We start from the raw sequence: 16,070 nt of genomic DNA, 5'->3' as shown, positions 1-16,070 counted from the left end.
TCTAAAAACTTCCATCAGCTATGACAACGCCAGAGTTAAATGTGAAAGTTTCTTGGTTGGTCGCTGGAGCTCTTGTGGTGTCATTGATCACAGAGGGGATCAGGTCTATGTATATTCACGCTTACAATATCGATCAAGATAAAACAATCCTGATGTTCCGGTGCTTACGCCCATAATTGTGAAGGAAACTGAAAAAAAAATAGTCGAGTTTAAAGGTGTGAAGTCAATGGTATAGGTTCCGCTTGAGGGATTGCTGATTACGGCAGTGACACTGAAGGAAATTCTATATTGGTTAATGAAGTTAAAACCATTTAATATGGGAAAAACTCGGCTAATATTTGCAGGTGGGTTTTCAAAGCTGCCGCTGAACTGGTATGGAGTGGTGCCTTGCTGATATTGGATAGCGGTATTGCCGTTCCAGAGGATGATTTGATCTATTTCTAGGCAAAGGTACCTGATGCGAATGATGAGGAGGCAATATTTTGGTGAAAGGCTGGTTGCAGGAGAAGATGGATAATTACTAGTTGATAAGTAAAGCCAATTAAAGCTTTCATCTGATATTTCTGAAGTTATTATTAAATAAACAAATTAAGGCCGAGACTGAAAATCTGGACCAGTGCTGGGCAAGGGTTTCAAAAGATCATGATGTGAAGAAAAGGAATATTTCCTTTTTCTATGCTTGTATATTTTTCAAAAAAAATATTTTTTTGAGCATTTAATTCTGAAAAAGCTCATCATTTTAATCCCAGGCTCAAAAAACGATCATAACGCTTATCAGGAAGCAAATTTCATATACCGAGAGACAAAAAATGCAAATAATGCCGAATACTCATGGAAACTTTGCTATAATTTTCAAAAGCTAATTGATTAACCCTTTAAACAATAGCAAGGGTCTTTTTCCGATAATTTGATATGATTAATGTAAGTATTATCAACTGGGTGAGAAAGTGGCGTTGATGGTGGATTCTAATTGCTTGTTTCTTTCCTTTAGTTGCTTATTCTAGCTCTTGAGTTCAACATTCTATCTTAGCGTATTTCGAACAATCTTATTCCACTTATTTTAGCACTGGGCCAAACTTTGCTTCAAATTTTCTATCTCTGTCTTCATGATCGAGTGCTGCTCGAGCAGGGAATTCAATTATTCGATAGTGATTGTGACTACTTGATTATCCTGGCCTTCCATTTTAGAATTTTTATAGAATAGAAACTAATTATTATTTTAATCTGCAGAGGGTGACAACTATTTGCAGGCTTTAAGGAAATGAAGCAAATAACGCAAAGTTGATATTGCTGTTTTTAAAAATCTATCTATAAACCTCGAGAAATTTATCTACAGAATATATATCAATCGTTTTTTATCTTTTATATCGAGCTGATCGATGTAGGGTGAATCTATCGAATATCTTGACTATGTAAAGCCAAAAAGAAAGGAAGAGCAGAGTGAACGTCATATACCGACGATAATATAAGAAATCCAGCAGCAATTGAGAAAATATCGAGTGTAACCAATCCCAAGAAAAAAATAAAGAAACCCGCATACAAGGCAAGTATAGTGATCGAATTGGAAAACCATCACATCGTTGCAAAGATGGGAAAATTCTAAGAATAAGTGGCCGATGCCGTGGTCCTTCCATATAAATCAAGCGAGCTTTAATACTTTCCCTGCTCCTCATTTATCGAACAATTCAAAAACGACCAGGAAAAGATAAAGAACTTGAACTCTAAGACAGGAGAATTGTATCTTCGGTCAAAGAAACTATTCAATTACCAATTCAGGGCCTTTATAAAGATGTAGGCCTAAACTGCCCCCAAGGATATTGGATATGGGCTTAATTCTTTGATAGAATTAATCACATCAAAAAAAATACAAATCAAGACCATCGCAATCATCTTCAAAACCGACCTCCTCAACTTTAATAGTTATTAGATTCGATATCCACTCTCTAAATCCCTAAGCAGGAGAGTCCATTTAGATTCTTACTGATCCTGTCCTCCCGGCACGAGCTGAGTGATGTGTTTTCATATCTATAGTGATCTTTTAAATGTATGAATTATGAATGCTAATCAACCATGTTTTATAGTCATTACTTTTTTATTATTCATGCAGGAATCGTAGGATCGGCTTCGGACCATCCTCAACACCGAAGAGAAGGCAATCGACTATGCGCAAACCCAGATCAACGATAACAGTCTAATGTCCGCCAAATCCATCCTCGATCAAACTCTCAAAAAATTATAATCGAACGTGTTCGCAACCAACGATGAGGGCATCATCGGCCAACGAAAAAGACTCATCGAAAGAATCAATCAACTCATGGAATCAATTGCAGTCATTAGAAAATCTAAGTCCAAAAAAACAATTGAGGAGAATCAGAAAGATGAAGAAAACCCTCAAAAAACTCTCACGAGGAACTAATGATCATTATTTTATAAAAGTTCATACATTCAAAGAGAACAATAACTGACTTACAAGATAAACGGTTCAAATCATTTCTAGGTATTTCTGCGTGTTCCCTTTGTACGACCGCGCCTCTTCAGGTTTTCACCATATACCCGCTTTTTTAACCACAATTAATGGATTTGATCATAAAGACTTGTATCCGTCGTCACCACCACCTTTATCTCGTGACTGCAGGGCAGGCCGCTCTTCAGAGAGTAGCAGCAGTTGCATCTCCATATGAATTTGGTGAATTATTGTTCTGGGCTAAACTATGGAAATGCTGAAACCACAAAGATACTCTTGATCTTCTATCGTAAACATCGAATGTTTTCATTTGTTTTAAGGTGGGATCCTTTAGCTCTCGCTCAGCTGCCTCCATTTCGAAGATCTTGCCGTATTCCTCCATGATGAGATCGAGAAAATTCTTCTTGATGCAGGTTCGAATGGTCTAAATTTATGGCATATCGAGATAGTTTTCGCCACGCCATTGGCAGTATCCTCCTCTCAGTGCTAAATCCTCGTGTATTTCCTTGTCGTACTTTATAGCTGCTCGAGATACAAGAAAGATTGACTTTATTAATGTTGGCATGGAGTTGTTATATTTTCTACGCACGATCGCTCCTTCCAGATACTCTATTTCTATTATACACGTTCACGATACCTTTTGTGAAGATTTGCCTGACTAAGTTAAGCATGAATTTATTTGCAGAATACTTGAAAATGTGACCGATGAATAGATGGGTATCTATTAGTCCGAAGCACATCTTTGGGGCAATTTCGATCATTTTGTTGAATATTTCCATGTTCTTTTGAGTGGGTTCTACTTTTTGCAGTAAGATCTTGCATTTTTCTTTGAATTAAAATTTTATTTACTCAGGATAATGTCTTGAAAATAATTCGATTGCAAATATTTTAAACTGCTATCCAACGGTTTCTATGTAGCAGATGGCATCGTAAAGGTGAAGAAAATTGCACTTTAGCTCTGCTTTGTGTGTACGATTAGATTATCGTAGAATTAGCTATAAGGTGTGATGACTATTTATGGACTGACGTTGAACTCCTTCATGAATTTTCTAATGATAGCTGTGAGAGACTAAATGCTATGATCATTGACATCCAAGAAGGCAATAGCGAAGGGAACAAGTTCGTTGAAATGGTTTAGGCCTGCAAAGGAGATGATTTCCCAGATTTTGTCCATTTTTGCTTTTATTGGTGATGAAGCCGGGAATGAAGCTAAAGTAGCAAATCCGACTGAACAATTTGCAATTTTCGTACATGTATTGCATGGAGAACATGAAAAAGTCTGGATCTTTGGTATGGCTTGATGGAAATTCGAACTATGGAGCATGATTAGTTAATTTTGTGAAAATCTGATGCTCATCCATATCTTTGAGTTGCTTTATTTTAAGAAATTTATCAAGCTTTTCATTTCCTGGTCTCTTTTTTCTTGCATTACCGAAAAAAAGTACCGAATATCTTTTTCGGTGAGGTTGTATTTTCTTTGAAGGTTCTTACAAAAATCTTTTATGGTTATATTTTTGTCTTGTTTTTCTAGCTCCTTCATAAAGATCTTGTATCTGAAGACTTTACTAACGAAGATGCTTTTTTAATTCTAGTGGAGGTGGGTATTGTCGAAAGGTAAAGCTTGTACCTTGTTTAATTTTTGAACTTGTTAATCCCGTATTTTAGGAGCAACTTATTTCCGCAAGAGTAGCAAACCACAATGATATTCCTGACGAATTTCGCTCCAGACTCGTGTATCTTGATATCTATAGCAAGTTCCTGCTCTTTTGCTCGATGTTGAGAAGTTCAGCCAATTTTTATTTGCTATCAACATATTCATATATCTCTCTGTTGCTGGGAATGTAAGTGAGGAGCGTTCGGGAGGCAGTTCGTCATTGGCGAGGTAATAGTTGTTATGGGAGTAATTGGGGGTGTTGAACTTTAGGCTTCTGGGCTATCTCAGGCGTTAGAGTTGCGTTTTCTCCATCTTTCTCAGGATTGAGTCCTTGAAGCCTGACTGATGCGATGAAGAGGTCAAAGCGGTTATTTAGATAAATATATGGGGTTTGATTTTTTCGGAGAGGGCCTTTGAGAAATATTGTGCATCTTTGCAAAGTAATGCTTGTTTTTAGATTTAGTGTAGATTGTCGTTGTTAACATTTTGGGTTATTTTTATGTTTAATAATTGATTTTATTTATTGGGAGATGAAGAAGCTGGACTCGATTATCACCATAGGGCAACAGTCTGAGACTCTTTCCTTCATGAAAAGCAGAAGATATGCCACCGAAGATTGCTTCGCCACTAACCAGAACAAAGTCAATGGGACTGGCTGGTGCACACCTTCAAATCTTCTTCTTAGACTTCTGAAATCATTCACACCATCGATGATGAGGCCCTTGAAAAAATATAGGAAAATATTTCCTTTACTCTTCCGGAAAAAAATACGCAGGCTGAATATGAAAAAAGGCTAACACGAACAAACAACACATGATTCTCAAATAGATTAATCGCAATAAATCCTTAGATGCTTAGAATAAATTTTAGGTAGGGTAAGGTTTATAATATGAGACCTATTTACAAGTTTTTAAAATCTATATATATCAATCATTGTAAAAATTATCAGCTTATCCTATACTGAAGCTTGTTGGCTGAATATTGATATGCAATGGTCATATTTTCCTGTAGATTGATGGAAGGATCATTAAAAATATACAGCACGCTAAAATTACTCATAGGTATAAGCCCTTGATAATAAAAAGAAACTCGTATATGATTCGATTCTCCATATTTTGACTATAGAATGTTCTTTGAGGTATTGAACTCGTATCAGCGAATTGCAAACTGACCATTTTCATCAAATCCTGTCTGGACTTTGTGCTTACACTGGTTGAATTTACGATGAAATCTGTGATAATGCCTTCGATAGTATAAAAAGGGAAGCCGCTTTGATGCTCACCAGTTTTTGCGCGGTTGGAATTGCATTTGGGTTATAGCAGGACAGTGATGCAAATCGAAATATAGCCAGTATTGCACTGAGAACAAGTGACTTTATTAAGCAAGTGATGCAGTTGCTTATGCAAGCATCGCAAAGATTGGTAGCCTTGTTAGCAAAGGTTCCACTATCGCATTTTATACACATCGAACCAACAGGGATCGAGTTGGAATCACATTCGCAATACCATTGACTTATATCTGGTTGCTTGCGCAAGTTTGAGTTACACAACTATTGCCGTTGAAGACTGTTCCAGCCGGCAACTGATGCAGAAGCCACTTACGAGGTAGTATCCAGAACTACATATGCATGTTCCTTAAGAGTTTATCTATTGATTCATACCAATACATTTACAACTACTAATGCTGACTTCATAATACTGGCCCTGTTGGCAGGGGATGCAAACATTAGATATATTCATATATCCAGAATTGCAGACACATTTGGCTAATCCAGAGTTATAGTTTGCATTTGAAGGGCAAGAAGTGGTAGAGCTGGCTATGCATGTGCCACCCTGGTAGATCTGACCATCTGGACAAGCTCCGCAAATTCCACTGATATTGTATGTTCCTGGTGAGCAGATACAAGTAGTGCCATTTTGGATCACATTTACGCCACTGCAAGTCGAATTTCCACTACTTGTGCTTACGCATTGGTTGGTCGAGACAAGCTCATACCCTGGTAGGCAGTTGCAACCGTTGGAAAGGCTATTAGGATTTGGCCAACATTAACATTGCAAGAGAGACAGGCCCTACCGCTATCGGAAAATACAAAGGATACGTTGGAACAGGGCAAGAGTCAACGCAATTTCCATTTGATATGTAGTTATTGCAAGGACTGCAGACAGAGTTAGTGGCAACGCCTATCGTCACATAGGAAATCATGAATAAATCATACTTATTGCTAGCAGACCCTTGAAGAATGGTAGATTCAACGATTTAGATGTTGAATTGAAAGGTATTCAGGTTCGTTCCTGTTAGTGAAAAAGAATTTAGCCCTGTAAGGACGTAATAAATTGGTACGAAATTGTTGAAAAGATTGAAATATTGGCTTGAGAATGATTTGTAAATGAGGGTTCCAGAGTGGGATAAAAATTGGCCTAAATTTGGATTGTAATGACAGATAGCACGTTATATTAGTAATGGTGACATTGGAGCCGACGATAACATTGACTGTTCCGCTTGTGGTTGTGAGTGCTCCAGGATTGACTGTGATTGTTAAATTTTTCGCAAAATTAGAGTAAATTCCAACCAGGAATACCACATGGACAGATTGTGCGTCGATTAGCGACCCTGACGTTCCGAAATCAAAGGAGACAGTTGTGCTTTGTCCTTTATTTAAATTTTCTGAATAATTTTTTCAAATACTGAGCACATTTTTAGCAATGACTATATCAGTTCGGCTGGTGATCCAAAAGACGATACTGGCCACAGTCCATCTATACCCTGGGGAATTATAATAGAAGTAGATATACATGTCCTGCATCTCGACATCTAGATAGAAATTTAGAGAGCTATTGGTTTGTTGAATGGATTGCTGGGAGATGCCTAGAATAGAAGTGTGTATACTATAGCCGATGGCTGGTTGTCCGCTAAACATCCCTGAGAAAAATAAATAGGAATAGGTTTGTTCGCTTCCATTGGCGTATTGAAGTGAGACTTGATCTGAACAGAAGGAAGGTACCTTTTAGGATATTGGGAAGGGTGAAAGTTGGGCTGCAGTCGCTTTGACAAGCGATGTTAGCGATGAGAAACGAGATGATTCCGAGGATTGGCAATAATTCTTCTCTTTTTAATATGCCCATATCGAATTATTATAAAAACTAACCATATAAACTTCCTATGATTATCACCCCATATTCCTTTTGTCAAAATGATTAGAAGTTTTCTTGGGTATGAATTATCTCCTTTAATTGATTATTAATTTTAATAATAAAATGGCAGCCTGTATCAGTTGTCGCACCTTAGTCTAGCTTTTGAAGAACGAAATCAATGATCTTTCCACCAAAGAACAGCAACTTATAAGAGTGAATAACGCGCTGACATAGGCATTGAGGAAGACATAAAACGTTTCTCACCTTGAGGATGCATCCTGGAAATAAAAGTACGAATAGTAGGCCAGGATAAATTTCGAATTGAGGAGAAGGCTGGCATAGTTGTAAAAGACACAAAAATCCCACTTCTATTCTACATTCGACGAGCCAGCAACTCCAAAGAAGAATTCAAGGACTCTAACTTCTAGAGCACTTCTCGTCAAAAAACTTACAACAACTAAAATCAAAGGAGCAACAGTATTTCCCGCATGGATTAGTTTATGAAATCTGTATGCGTCCCAAGAGTAGGCTAGTTTTCCACGAGGAGAAATACATTGACGAATATCAAAAAGAATAAAGGAGAAATTGTATTGAGGATTGTGGATGATCGGCTGAATAGAAAATATTGATTTTTACAGTTTTAAACTTTAGTATTATTTTTCTATAATTTCAAGTGAATTGTTGTCGGAAATAAGAAATAAAATAGGTTTGGATGATTGCCATTTATCATTTATAGATAGTGATGATAAATTATAAAATCGCTCTTCAGAAAAACAATCAAAAGTCCCAGCATTTCAACCATTTTAGCCAGGTCAAGCTTCCTCTCCTCGACAAAAAGGCGGTGGACAACATGAAGAAGTCCCTTTCTAAGATAAAATCAGGAAAATTGCCTTTATTGAACTTTCATGTATGCTGATATCTATCAAGGAAACATCTCTTAATCCTGCGGAATCAAAGCGGAATGCAGCGGTATCGTAACTGGAGAATCGAACCTAGCCCTAACCTGAAGAGAATAATAACTTTGCGCAGGTCATCGAATAAAAGATGAATTAAATCACCAATAAAAATCATCTGTTCAATATGGATTACTACACAAATTAGTAACAGAATTTTGAGCAAAATATTCTCAGGAATCGATAATTTCTCAAAGAGCAAAGAGAGAAACGGGCATCGATATTAAACAAACGAAAAGAAAGCTAATCATAGTCGCTAAGGTAGGATCACCATAGAAGAATCACATAGAATTTAAAAAAGAAAGATGAAAGAACCAAGTTTACTCCAAAAATAAAAAAAGAAATGATTCACCCGCCATTCCCAACTCACGATCCGAGTCTATCCTCGTCAATAATGACTAGCATGGAGATAAAAAGAAAATGAGTCCCAATGGAAAAGGAGGAATCACCAATCGTTTGGAGAAGAAGATGCAGGATCTCAAGAAAAAACTCAGCAAAAGAAAAAACGGTCATTAATCTAAACTGAATACCTAGGGAGACGTAGAGTAAGCAAAGAGCGAAAATCTATTCGACAACATCCACAACTACCTGGCTAATCCTCAAAGGCTTTCCTTCGATTTGAAAAACATCACAACCAGTAGCAAGCTAACCAGCAAGAGATCAGCCCTATAGGCCAAGATAAAGGCCATCTAGCAAAAGATATCAAGTCTTGACCGAATCCCTCACCGTGAGGAAAAGGCAGCAATTATCAATCTGCAGCTCAGAAATAGAAATGACAGTGACGAATACGGCGTCAATTAGTGGAGAAGAATCTAATTTTCCAGGAATGACGAAAAGAGTAAAAACCTATCGATGCGGTAAAGCAATTTCGAAAAATAAGTCAACCAAATCAACATCCTGCAGCAAAGGAACGAGCAATCCTATAGAAATACCTCTAGAACCAAAGAATCCTCTTCGATCTAAAGCTGATAAAGTCAAATTCCAATCGAGACCAAATTCAAAAATAATTTCGTTCTAAATGATACTTTTTTCATCATCATTATCCTCCTCCAACCCATCAAGATAAGTATAGACAGTTGAATTTTAAATTAAATTATTTATAATCTTATTTGATGCATAACGAAAGCCTGAGTCCTAACGATCCCTTTAACCAATCCCTCAAAAAATCCATACTTTGGAATGCTGTTGAACCCGGAGACCCCTACGATATCAAAAAGTAATCAAGGCATGATCCAGATCAATGATTGCCAAACTTCCCGGTGATAAAAAATATTCCTTGGAAATAAGTTAGAAATCGTGTGCCTGCTACAAGCAGCATAGATCGAGAGACTTGCCCTCAACCTCGAAGAGTATAAAGTGAAGTAAAGCAAAGTTGATATAGACTGCGTGAGGTTGAGAAAAGCGACCTCGATCGGCACTCCTACGAGATTCAGATAAAAGAGTTGGCATCACGTCTCCAGAATGAATAATCTCTACGCAATGAGAATACGAAATTGAAGAATTTCATCGACCGCCTAAATGTAGGAATCAAATCACATAGCAATAGCTGGAATAAAACAGACAAAGAGTATCTGTCGGCAATAGTCAACTCAATACCAAGTATCAACAGGCTCTCTTGCAGATCCAGACCATCACTGACCAAAATGCCCAACTGAATAATGAATCTGCCAATTTGAGGAGGCTGCTTTAGGGAAAAAATTCTCAACTATCGCAAGCTGAAACCACTATACAGGAATTGCAGGATTAGCTGAATCGGTATATGGAGGAAGAGGGAAGGATGGCGGATTATTAGGATAATTTACACTCTTGGGAAAGAGATCGAAAGATTGAACCTTGTCCTCAAGGGAAAACATCAGAAATATAATCACTCAAGGACAGATATCCCAGTACGAGGGACAAGTTAGAAGATAAAAATAAGAAAACCAATATCTTATCAGCAACCAGCTCAAACTTAACGAATAGATCAATAGCTACAAGCTCTAAATGAAAAAATCGAAGCATGAAGAGGACCAGTACAAGTACAAAGAGTATTAGTCACGCATTGAAGCATCCAATAAAGAGATCAATACTCTCAATATGAGACTGTCAAATGAAAGATCCCAGTTTTAGAGCCAATGCGATCGTCTAAAGGCTTAGAATGAGCAAGTGAGATCGATAATTAGATAGCTGGAAATTCATATCCAGAGCTAGAGGACCAGAACTAAAAATATGAAGACAACTCTCATCATTGCAAGGGAAATAGAGAGGTTAAACGCTGTGCTGAAGAGCAAAATAGAGGAAATCAACAGCCTCCAATCCAAGAACACAAGGATCACCGAAGAAAATCAATTCTACATACAGCAACTTTCGCTTCTCGAGAAGGAATCAGCATAACTCAAAACTATCCATCGAAGAATGTAAGAGCTTTAGTTCGAGCTAAGCAAATAGCAGGCAGCCAAGGAAGATTGCAAAGATCAACAGTGACTTACTGAAGAGGCAAACAGAGTTGGACCAATCAACCATTGAGCAATTTTAAATAAGAATTGGCCATCTTACTGAAGACATCAACGATATCAGTGACCATATAGCAATATTAGTCCAAGATACACCATCTCAATTAAAGCATCAACGCCATCCAAATTAGAACAAAGTGATCAAGTAGAAGGCTAGTGAAGGTGAATACTCCCAACAAGAATTGAGAAAAGTCACCAGGGAATTGAGTGATCTTAAGAATCTGATGATCCAAGAGGATATAGGCAAGAAGAATACTCAAGAAAGATTGAATGATCTTACCAAGAAAAGCATGGATTACCAAAAATTGATCAATTAGCTTCTGGATAAATCCAGAGATTGAATGAATTCTCAAGGCCAAGCTCCAGGAACACTATCCTCGAGAACAAGATGCAATAATTACTGGGTAAAACCATCGGCTATAAGGAGAGCTTAAGTCTCGCTAGGGCAAAGTATAGGACTATTAGAAAAGTTTGCCCTTATCAGCTTGTAGGTGTAACGATTGAACAACAATCTAATGCTAAAAGTACAACAGACTAACGAGTTTTAGCAGCAAATCAATAGCTTAAGAAGGAAAATACAAAATTGAAGGAAATCATCAACGAAATCAACTACAAATCAAATCAAAATATCCAAGATATTAATGAGCAAATGAGAAGACAAATCTACCAAAAAGATGAGGAACTCAATAAGCTCAGAGCAACTAGGCTAAATTCGCAGAATTGCTTGCAGAATGGCAAAAACTTAACCAAATAATGAAGCAGAAACAAGAAGAAATAAAGGAAAAAGATAGCAATCTGTATCGGTTGCAGTCTGAGTGTGAAACACTGAAGCTATAACTAAGGGATTCCAAAAATAGGCAAAAGTAACTGTCAGATCTATAGCGTCTAAACAATCTATTGCGATTGAAAGTGGAGGAAGCTTAGCGTTGGTAATCATCCAACCACGACTCATCAAGAATAGCCAAATAATCCAAACAAACCTGGAAAACTCCATTCACTAAATCAACTAGCTAAAGAGATTACTGCATATGGCTAAAAATGACAATAACAATCTCACTCGGGAACTCAATTAATACCGAGAAAAGTTTAACCAAATCCTCAGGGAATTCTAACGGTTGCAGCAAATGCTGGATACCTTCAGAAAGGCGGAAAGATAGAAATATGGATCATGATATAACCTATCATCTATTTCTTTATTATTTCTTGAATATTGTGATTTAAGACAAAAGGAGAAGTAAATCATCTGATCATTGCACAACCTTTTTGATTATGAAGCTGTATCCCGTCATTTCCTATACAGAATCCATGAACGATTTGCATTTACTGCAGTTCCAGAATGTTTGAAGGAAGGCCTTCAGCTCTGGTTCATTCTTAATTCTGCTCAAATCATCCAAACTGTGATCGATTTAATGCGTTTTTTCTATTTGAACAGCTTCAATCTAATTGTTATTTTCTTCTTATTTTCTTTTCTTCCTGGCATTGAACTTTTACTCATCAAAATACCTATATTCTTGCGCATGCTCGATTTCTTTTTCTATTGTAGTTTCATTCCAGCTTCCTATTTCGGTCAGATACTTTCCATACCACTCCTTACTCTTATTGAAGTTTTGCTCGATTTCCTTAAGGTTTTCCTGAACTTTTTAGAGGTTGTAAGGCTGCCACCCCTCCACATCATCCAAACTGATTGCCACTCCCATTTTGTTATACCTACCAGTGCGACCGATCCTATGCCAAAAAGTATCGTTATTTTTGCATCAAAGAGGATGACTAAGTCGAGTTATATATCGATTCCGCGAGCTAGCAGATCAGAAGCGAGGATGATGTTGGATTGATTGACTTGGTTCATGAGTTTGATGCGTGAAGACTGGGAAAGAGAGCCATGGATGAGTAAAGCATCCAGTTTGGCAGAAATAAGCCGCTCGTTTATTTGCTATAGTAAGGTCTTCTTTTCCACAAACACCAAGCATCGAAGATAGGATAGCTATTGGAGAAGTTGAATGAGGGCTGCCATCTTGGCATTGAAGAAACTGCATCCTTCCTGAGAAAGGACTAACTTGTACTTCTTGATGTTGTCCAAACTGATAAGTGAGTCGGCTGTTCCGCCATCACTTCCCAAGCTTAAGCTCTTTGTATCTTCAGTAACTGTTACGTTGAGGTTCCTTCATGGTCCACAAGAGTTTGAATAAATACAAAGTTTCTTTTTGATGTTATTTCTTGAAGCAGCTTCTTGGTCAAAGTGGCAGAATACAATAAAAATTCAATTTTGAAGTTGTTTTCGTCTTTGAGTGTCATTACTTGGTCTAAGACATCGGAAAACTTGCGATTTTTGCTTTAGAAAAGTTTGTCACCTTCATCAAGCACCACCATCTTAAGCTCTGCCACTTTTATCAGTTTCTTCTCCAGCATCTCCAGCACACGTCCTATGTCCCCACCACCACATTTCCTCCCTCTTGCAGGTACTTTTTGCGATCATCTTCGAAGGGGATGCCTCCAATCGACATCAAAAGCTAATCTGTTTCAATTTTTGTCTCACAAGCCGTTGATTTTCATCTTCCGGTTTGACATGTGTGAAAGAGGCCACATTTCTTTGAAATTTTGATAGACCTGGAGGGAAGTTATCTGGTGGGGAGCACGATTAGGTAGTTGCAGGAGAGCCAAGCTGGGAGGAGCGCAGCACATGGGTGAGGATGATGCTGATATAGCTGAGCGTTTTGCCAGTGCCTGACTTTGATTGGGCCACAATTGAGCAGTTGTGAGATTGGTATGTCTTAATGGAATAGTACTGGATGGGAGTGGGCCTTGTGAAGTGGAGGTACTCATAGCAGCGGATCAGATAGCTGTTAAGTCCTGCTTCCTTGTACCCTAAAGCCTGATCAAGTTCAATATCTTTGTTCATATCACCTTCTCTTATAATTAATCATCGATCTCACTATATGTGAGCGGGCCAATTATATCTGCATTCACCTTAAATCCCTCTTTTTCTCTCTTGGCTTCTGCACCAAATTAAAATAAGAAATTAATAATAATCCAAATAATTAATTATCCACAATGGTGCAGATCCAAAAATCCGAGAAGAAGGCAGTCTACAGGTACTTGCTTCAGGAGGGCGTGATTGTCTTCCACAAGGACTTCACCACCCAGCCACACAAGGGCACCAACGTCCCCAACATCCACGTCCGCACCCTCCTCCGCTCCCTCAAGGATAGAGGCCTCGTCGAACTTGTCTTCAACTGGCAATACTTCTACTACTTCATCAACAACGAGGGCAAGAAGTTCCTCTCAGAGTATCTCGGACTCACCGAAGAAGTTGTCCCCTCACCTGGAAGTAAACATTTTTTCATGCAGGAAGGACGAGAAGAGACAGTATGAGCACATCATCGAGGACAGAGGAAAGAGAGTGAGAAGAGAACGCGAGGGACAGCCTCAAGGCGAGAGGAGAGGTGGAAGAGGAGGACCTCGTGGCGGTGAGAGGAGAGGCAGAGATGAGGCCACCCAGCCAACCGAGAAGCCAGCTGAAACTACCACAGCATGATACATTCTTTAAATATTCAGCCTACTCCATGCCTTTCATACTGGTTTATGATTGCAATTATTACTCATACACATCAGATAATATTCTCGTCTTCCAGAGTAAAGTAGCGTTGCAGTATCTTCAGAACAGATCGGTATATATCTCCTGACTAATGCCGTTGCAATTCTTCCAGTCTCTCCGTGCAGCCTACCATGGATTCCACATAGCGTACCAAAGGATTCGGTTGCGCACTCTTTCTCCAAGTCCCATGATATCATATAACGCTAGGAGTGAAACTTCAAGCACTCTTACATCTTGTTCTTGCATGATGAGTAAAAGGATGTTGTCTATCACCCTCAGCTCCATTATGGCTTTGTAGACCGATTGAACTTCGCCCAGGTGGCACATGTTGGCGAAAATGTAGCAAATCTCCTTCTTGATATCGTTTTGGTCTTGGGACAAAAGAAGAGCCACTTTGTACAGCAGGGTATGACGGGCAAGCACTTGGGCTATTTGCCTCTTAGTCCCTGCGCAAATATTCGAAATAATCCAGCATGATTCCCTTCGGACGATTTTCTTTTCATGATCTAGAAGTTCTCCAGCAGCTGGAGGATGTTTAGCTGTAGTATAACCTCAGTCTGGCTTTAGTTTCCAACAGAAATGTTGCCGATGATGCGAAGGCATGGCGTCATCAGCTCGAACACCCTGAGGACAGAGAGCCAGCAACTTAGGCGGAAAGGTAGGCACCTCGATGATTCGCTGGATTTTCGATTTTTGGCCCTCACTGTTGTTGGCGACCGACCAGAGGGCGTCCAGCAGCTCATCCCCGTCGAGGATGTCAGCAGCAATCGTCTTGCAGAGGAGAGGAATGATGGCTTTATGATGTCGTATTTGGGAAGTGGAGCTCCGCGGCAGAGGTTGGACAGCGCCCAGATGCCCTAGCGAATCACCGTTCTACTAGTACTGCTCTCCACAAGTCGCTGCAGGCACTAGTGGCCGCCCTTCATCAGTATCTTATCTCTAAACTTAGGGCAATCCCGCTATATTTCCGAGTCCCCACAGTGCCTGCTAGTTGAGGTAGGGTCGGTTCAGATATAGTATTTAAAGCAGAGCCTCTATGCAGCCTTTTTCTACTATTGATTCGCACTGTGCGTTGGACCCTGCTGCGATGTTGGTGACGATCCACAGGCTTAAAACTGCAGTTGCGGGTATTCTGGTTGTTTCATCAGGCTGATCAGCAGGGGGATCATTCCCAAATCGATTACTTCCTGTATGCATTTTTGAGAATTTTCCTCAGAGACTATCTGGCGTACCGCTATCACTGCCTCATGCTGCGCATATATATCTTCGCTGCTGAGCCGACTGCAGTAGTATTGCAGGTATTTCGTCTAGTATTCTACTTGCAAGTACCTACATCGTTTTGACAAATACTGGTTGATGATATCTTTGAAGCGTTCGTCTACGATAATCTGTGGATTTTATTGGCGGTTTTGTTTCCTCGACTTGTCTCTTCCTGCTGAGTTTGAAGATTCATCGCGTTGGGCTTTGCGCATTTCGACAACGAATTTTTCCCTATTTCTGCGGAGTTAGTCATCCATGTGGTAAATATTATAATGAGGCGCTGTCTGCATCTTTAACTTGTGTTTATTCCGATTAAGTTAACTAGTTTAAACAAACTAGCAGTAAATGTGTATCTTGGGCCATATGATTAGAAGAAGTGAATGAATATTGATGATCATACAAACATGTTGAGCCGATATATGCTCTGCCTGTATATTCCGGTCGGGGTTGGGGTTGGGGTTGGGGTTGGGGTTGGGGTTGGGGTTGGGGGTTGGGGTTGGGGTTGGGGTTGGGGTTGGGGTTGG

The 16,070-nt window shown here is 39.1% G+C and overlaps 1 protein-coding gene across 1 annotated transcript; it reads left to right on the top strand.

Annotated features, from left to right (window-relative positions):
- The first annotated feature begins 13,742 nt into the window (after positions 1-13,742).
- Positions 13,743-14,226, top strand: LOC116245230 (uncharacterized). The gene is made up of 2 exons (XM_031616889.1): positions 13,743-13,978; positions 14,040-14,226. Exons 1-2 carry the CDS (start codon positions 13,743-13,745, stop codon positions 14,224-14,226), a joined length of 423 nt encoding a protein of 140 aa, XP_031472749.1.
- The last annotated feature ends 1,844 nt before the right edge of the window (positions 14,227-16,070 follow it).

This window comes from Nymphaea colorata, unplaced genomic scaffold, assembly GCF_008831285.2.
Source record: "Nymphaea colorata isolate Beijing-Zhang1983 unplaced genomic scaffold, ASM883128v2 scaffold0589, whole genome shotgun sequence".
In the NCBI taxonomy this organism is placed as follows: Eukaryota; Viridiplantae; Streptophyta; class Magnoliopsida; order Nymphaeales; family Nymphaeaceae; genus Nymphaea; species Nymphaea colorata.
Note: the sequence above shows the minus strand (reverse complement) of the source record. Positions and strands in the feature narration are given on the sequence as shown.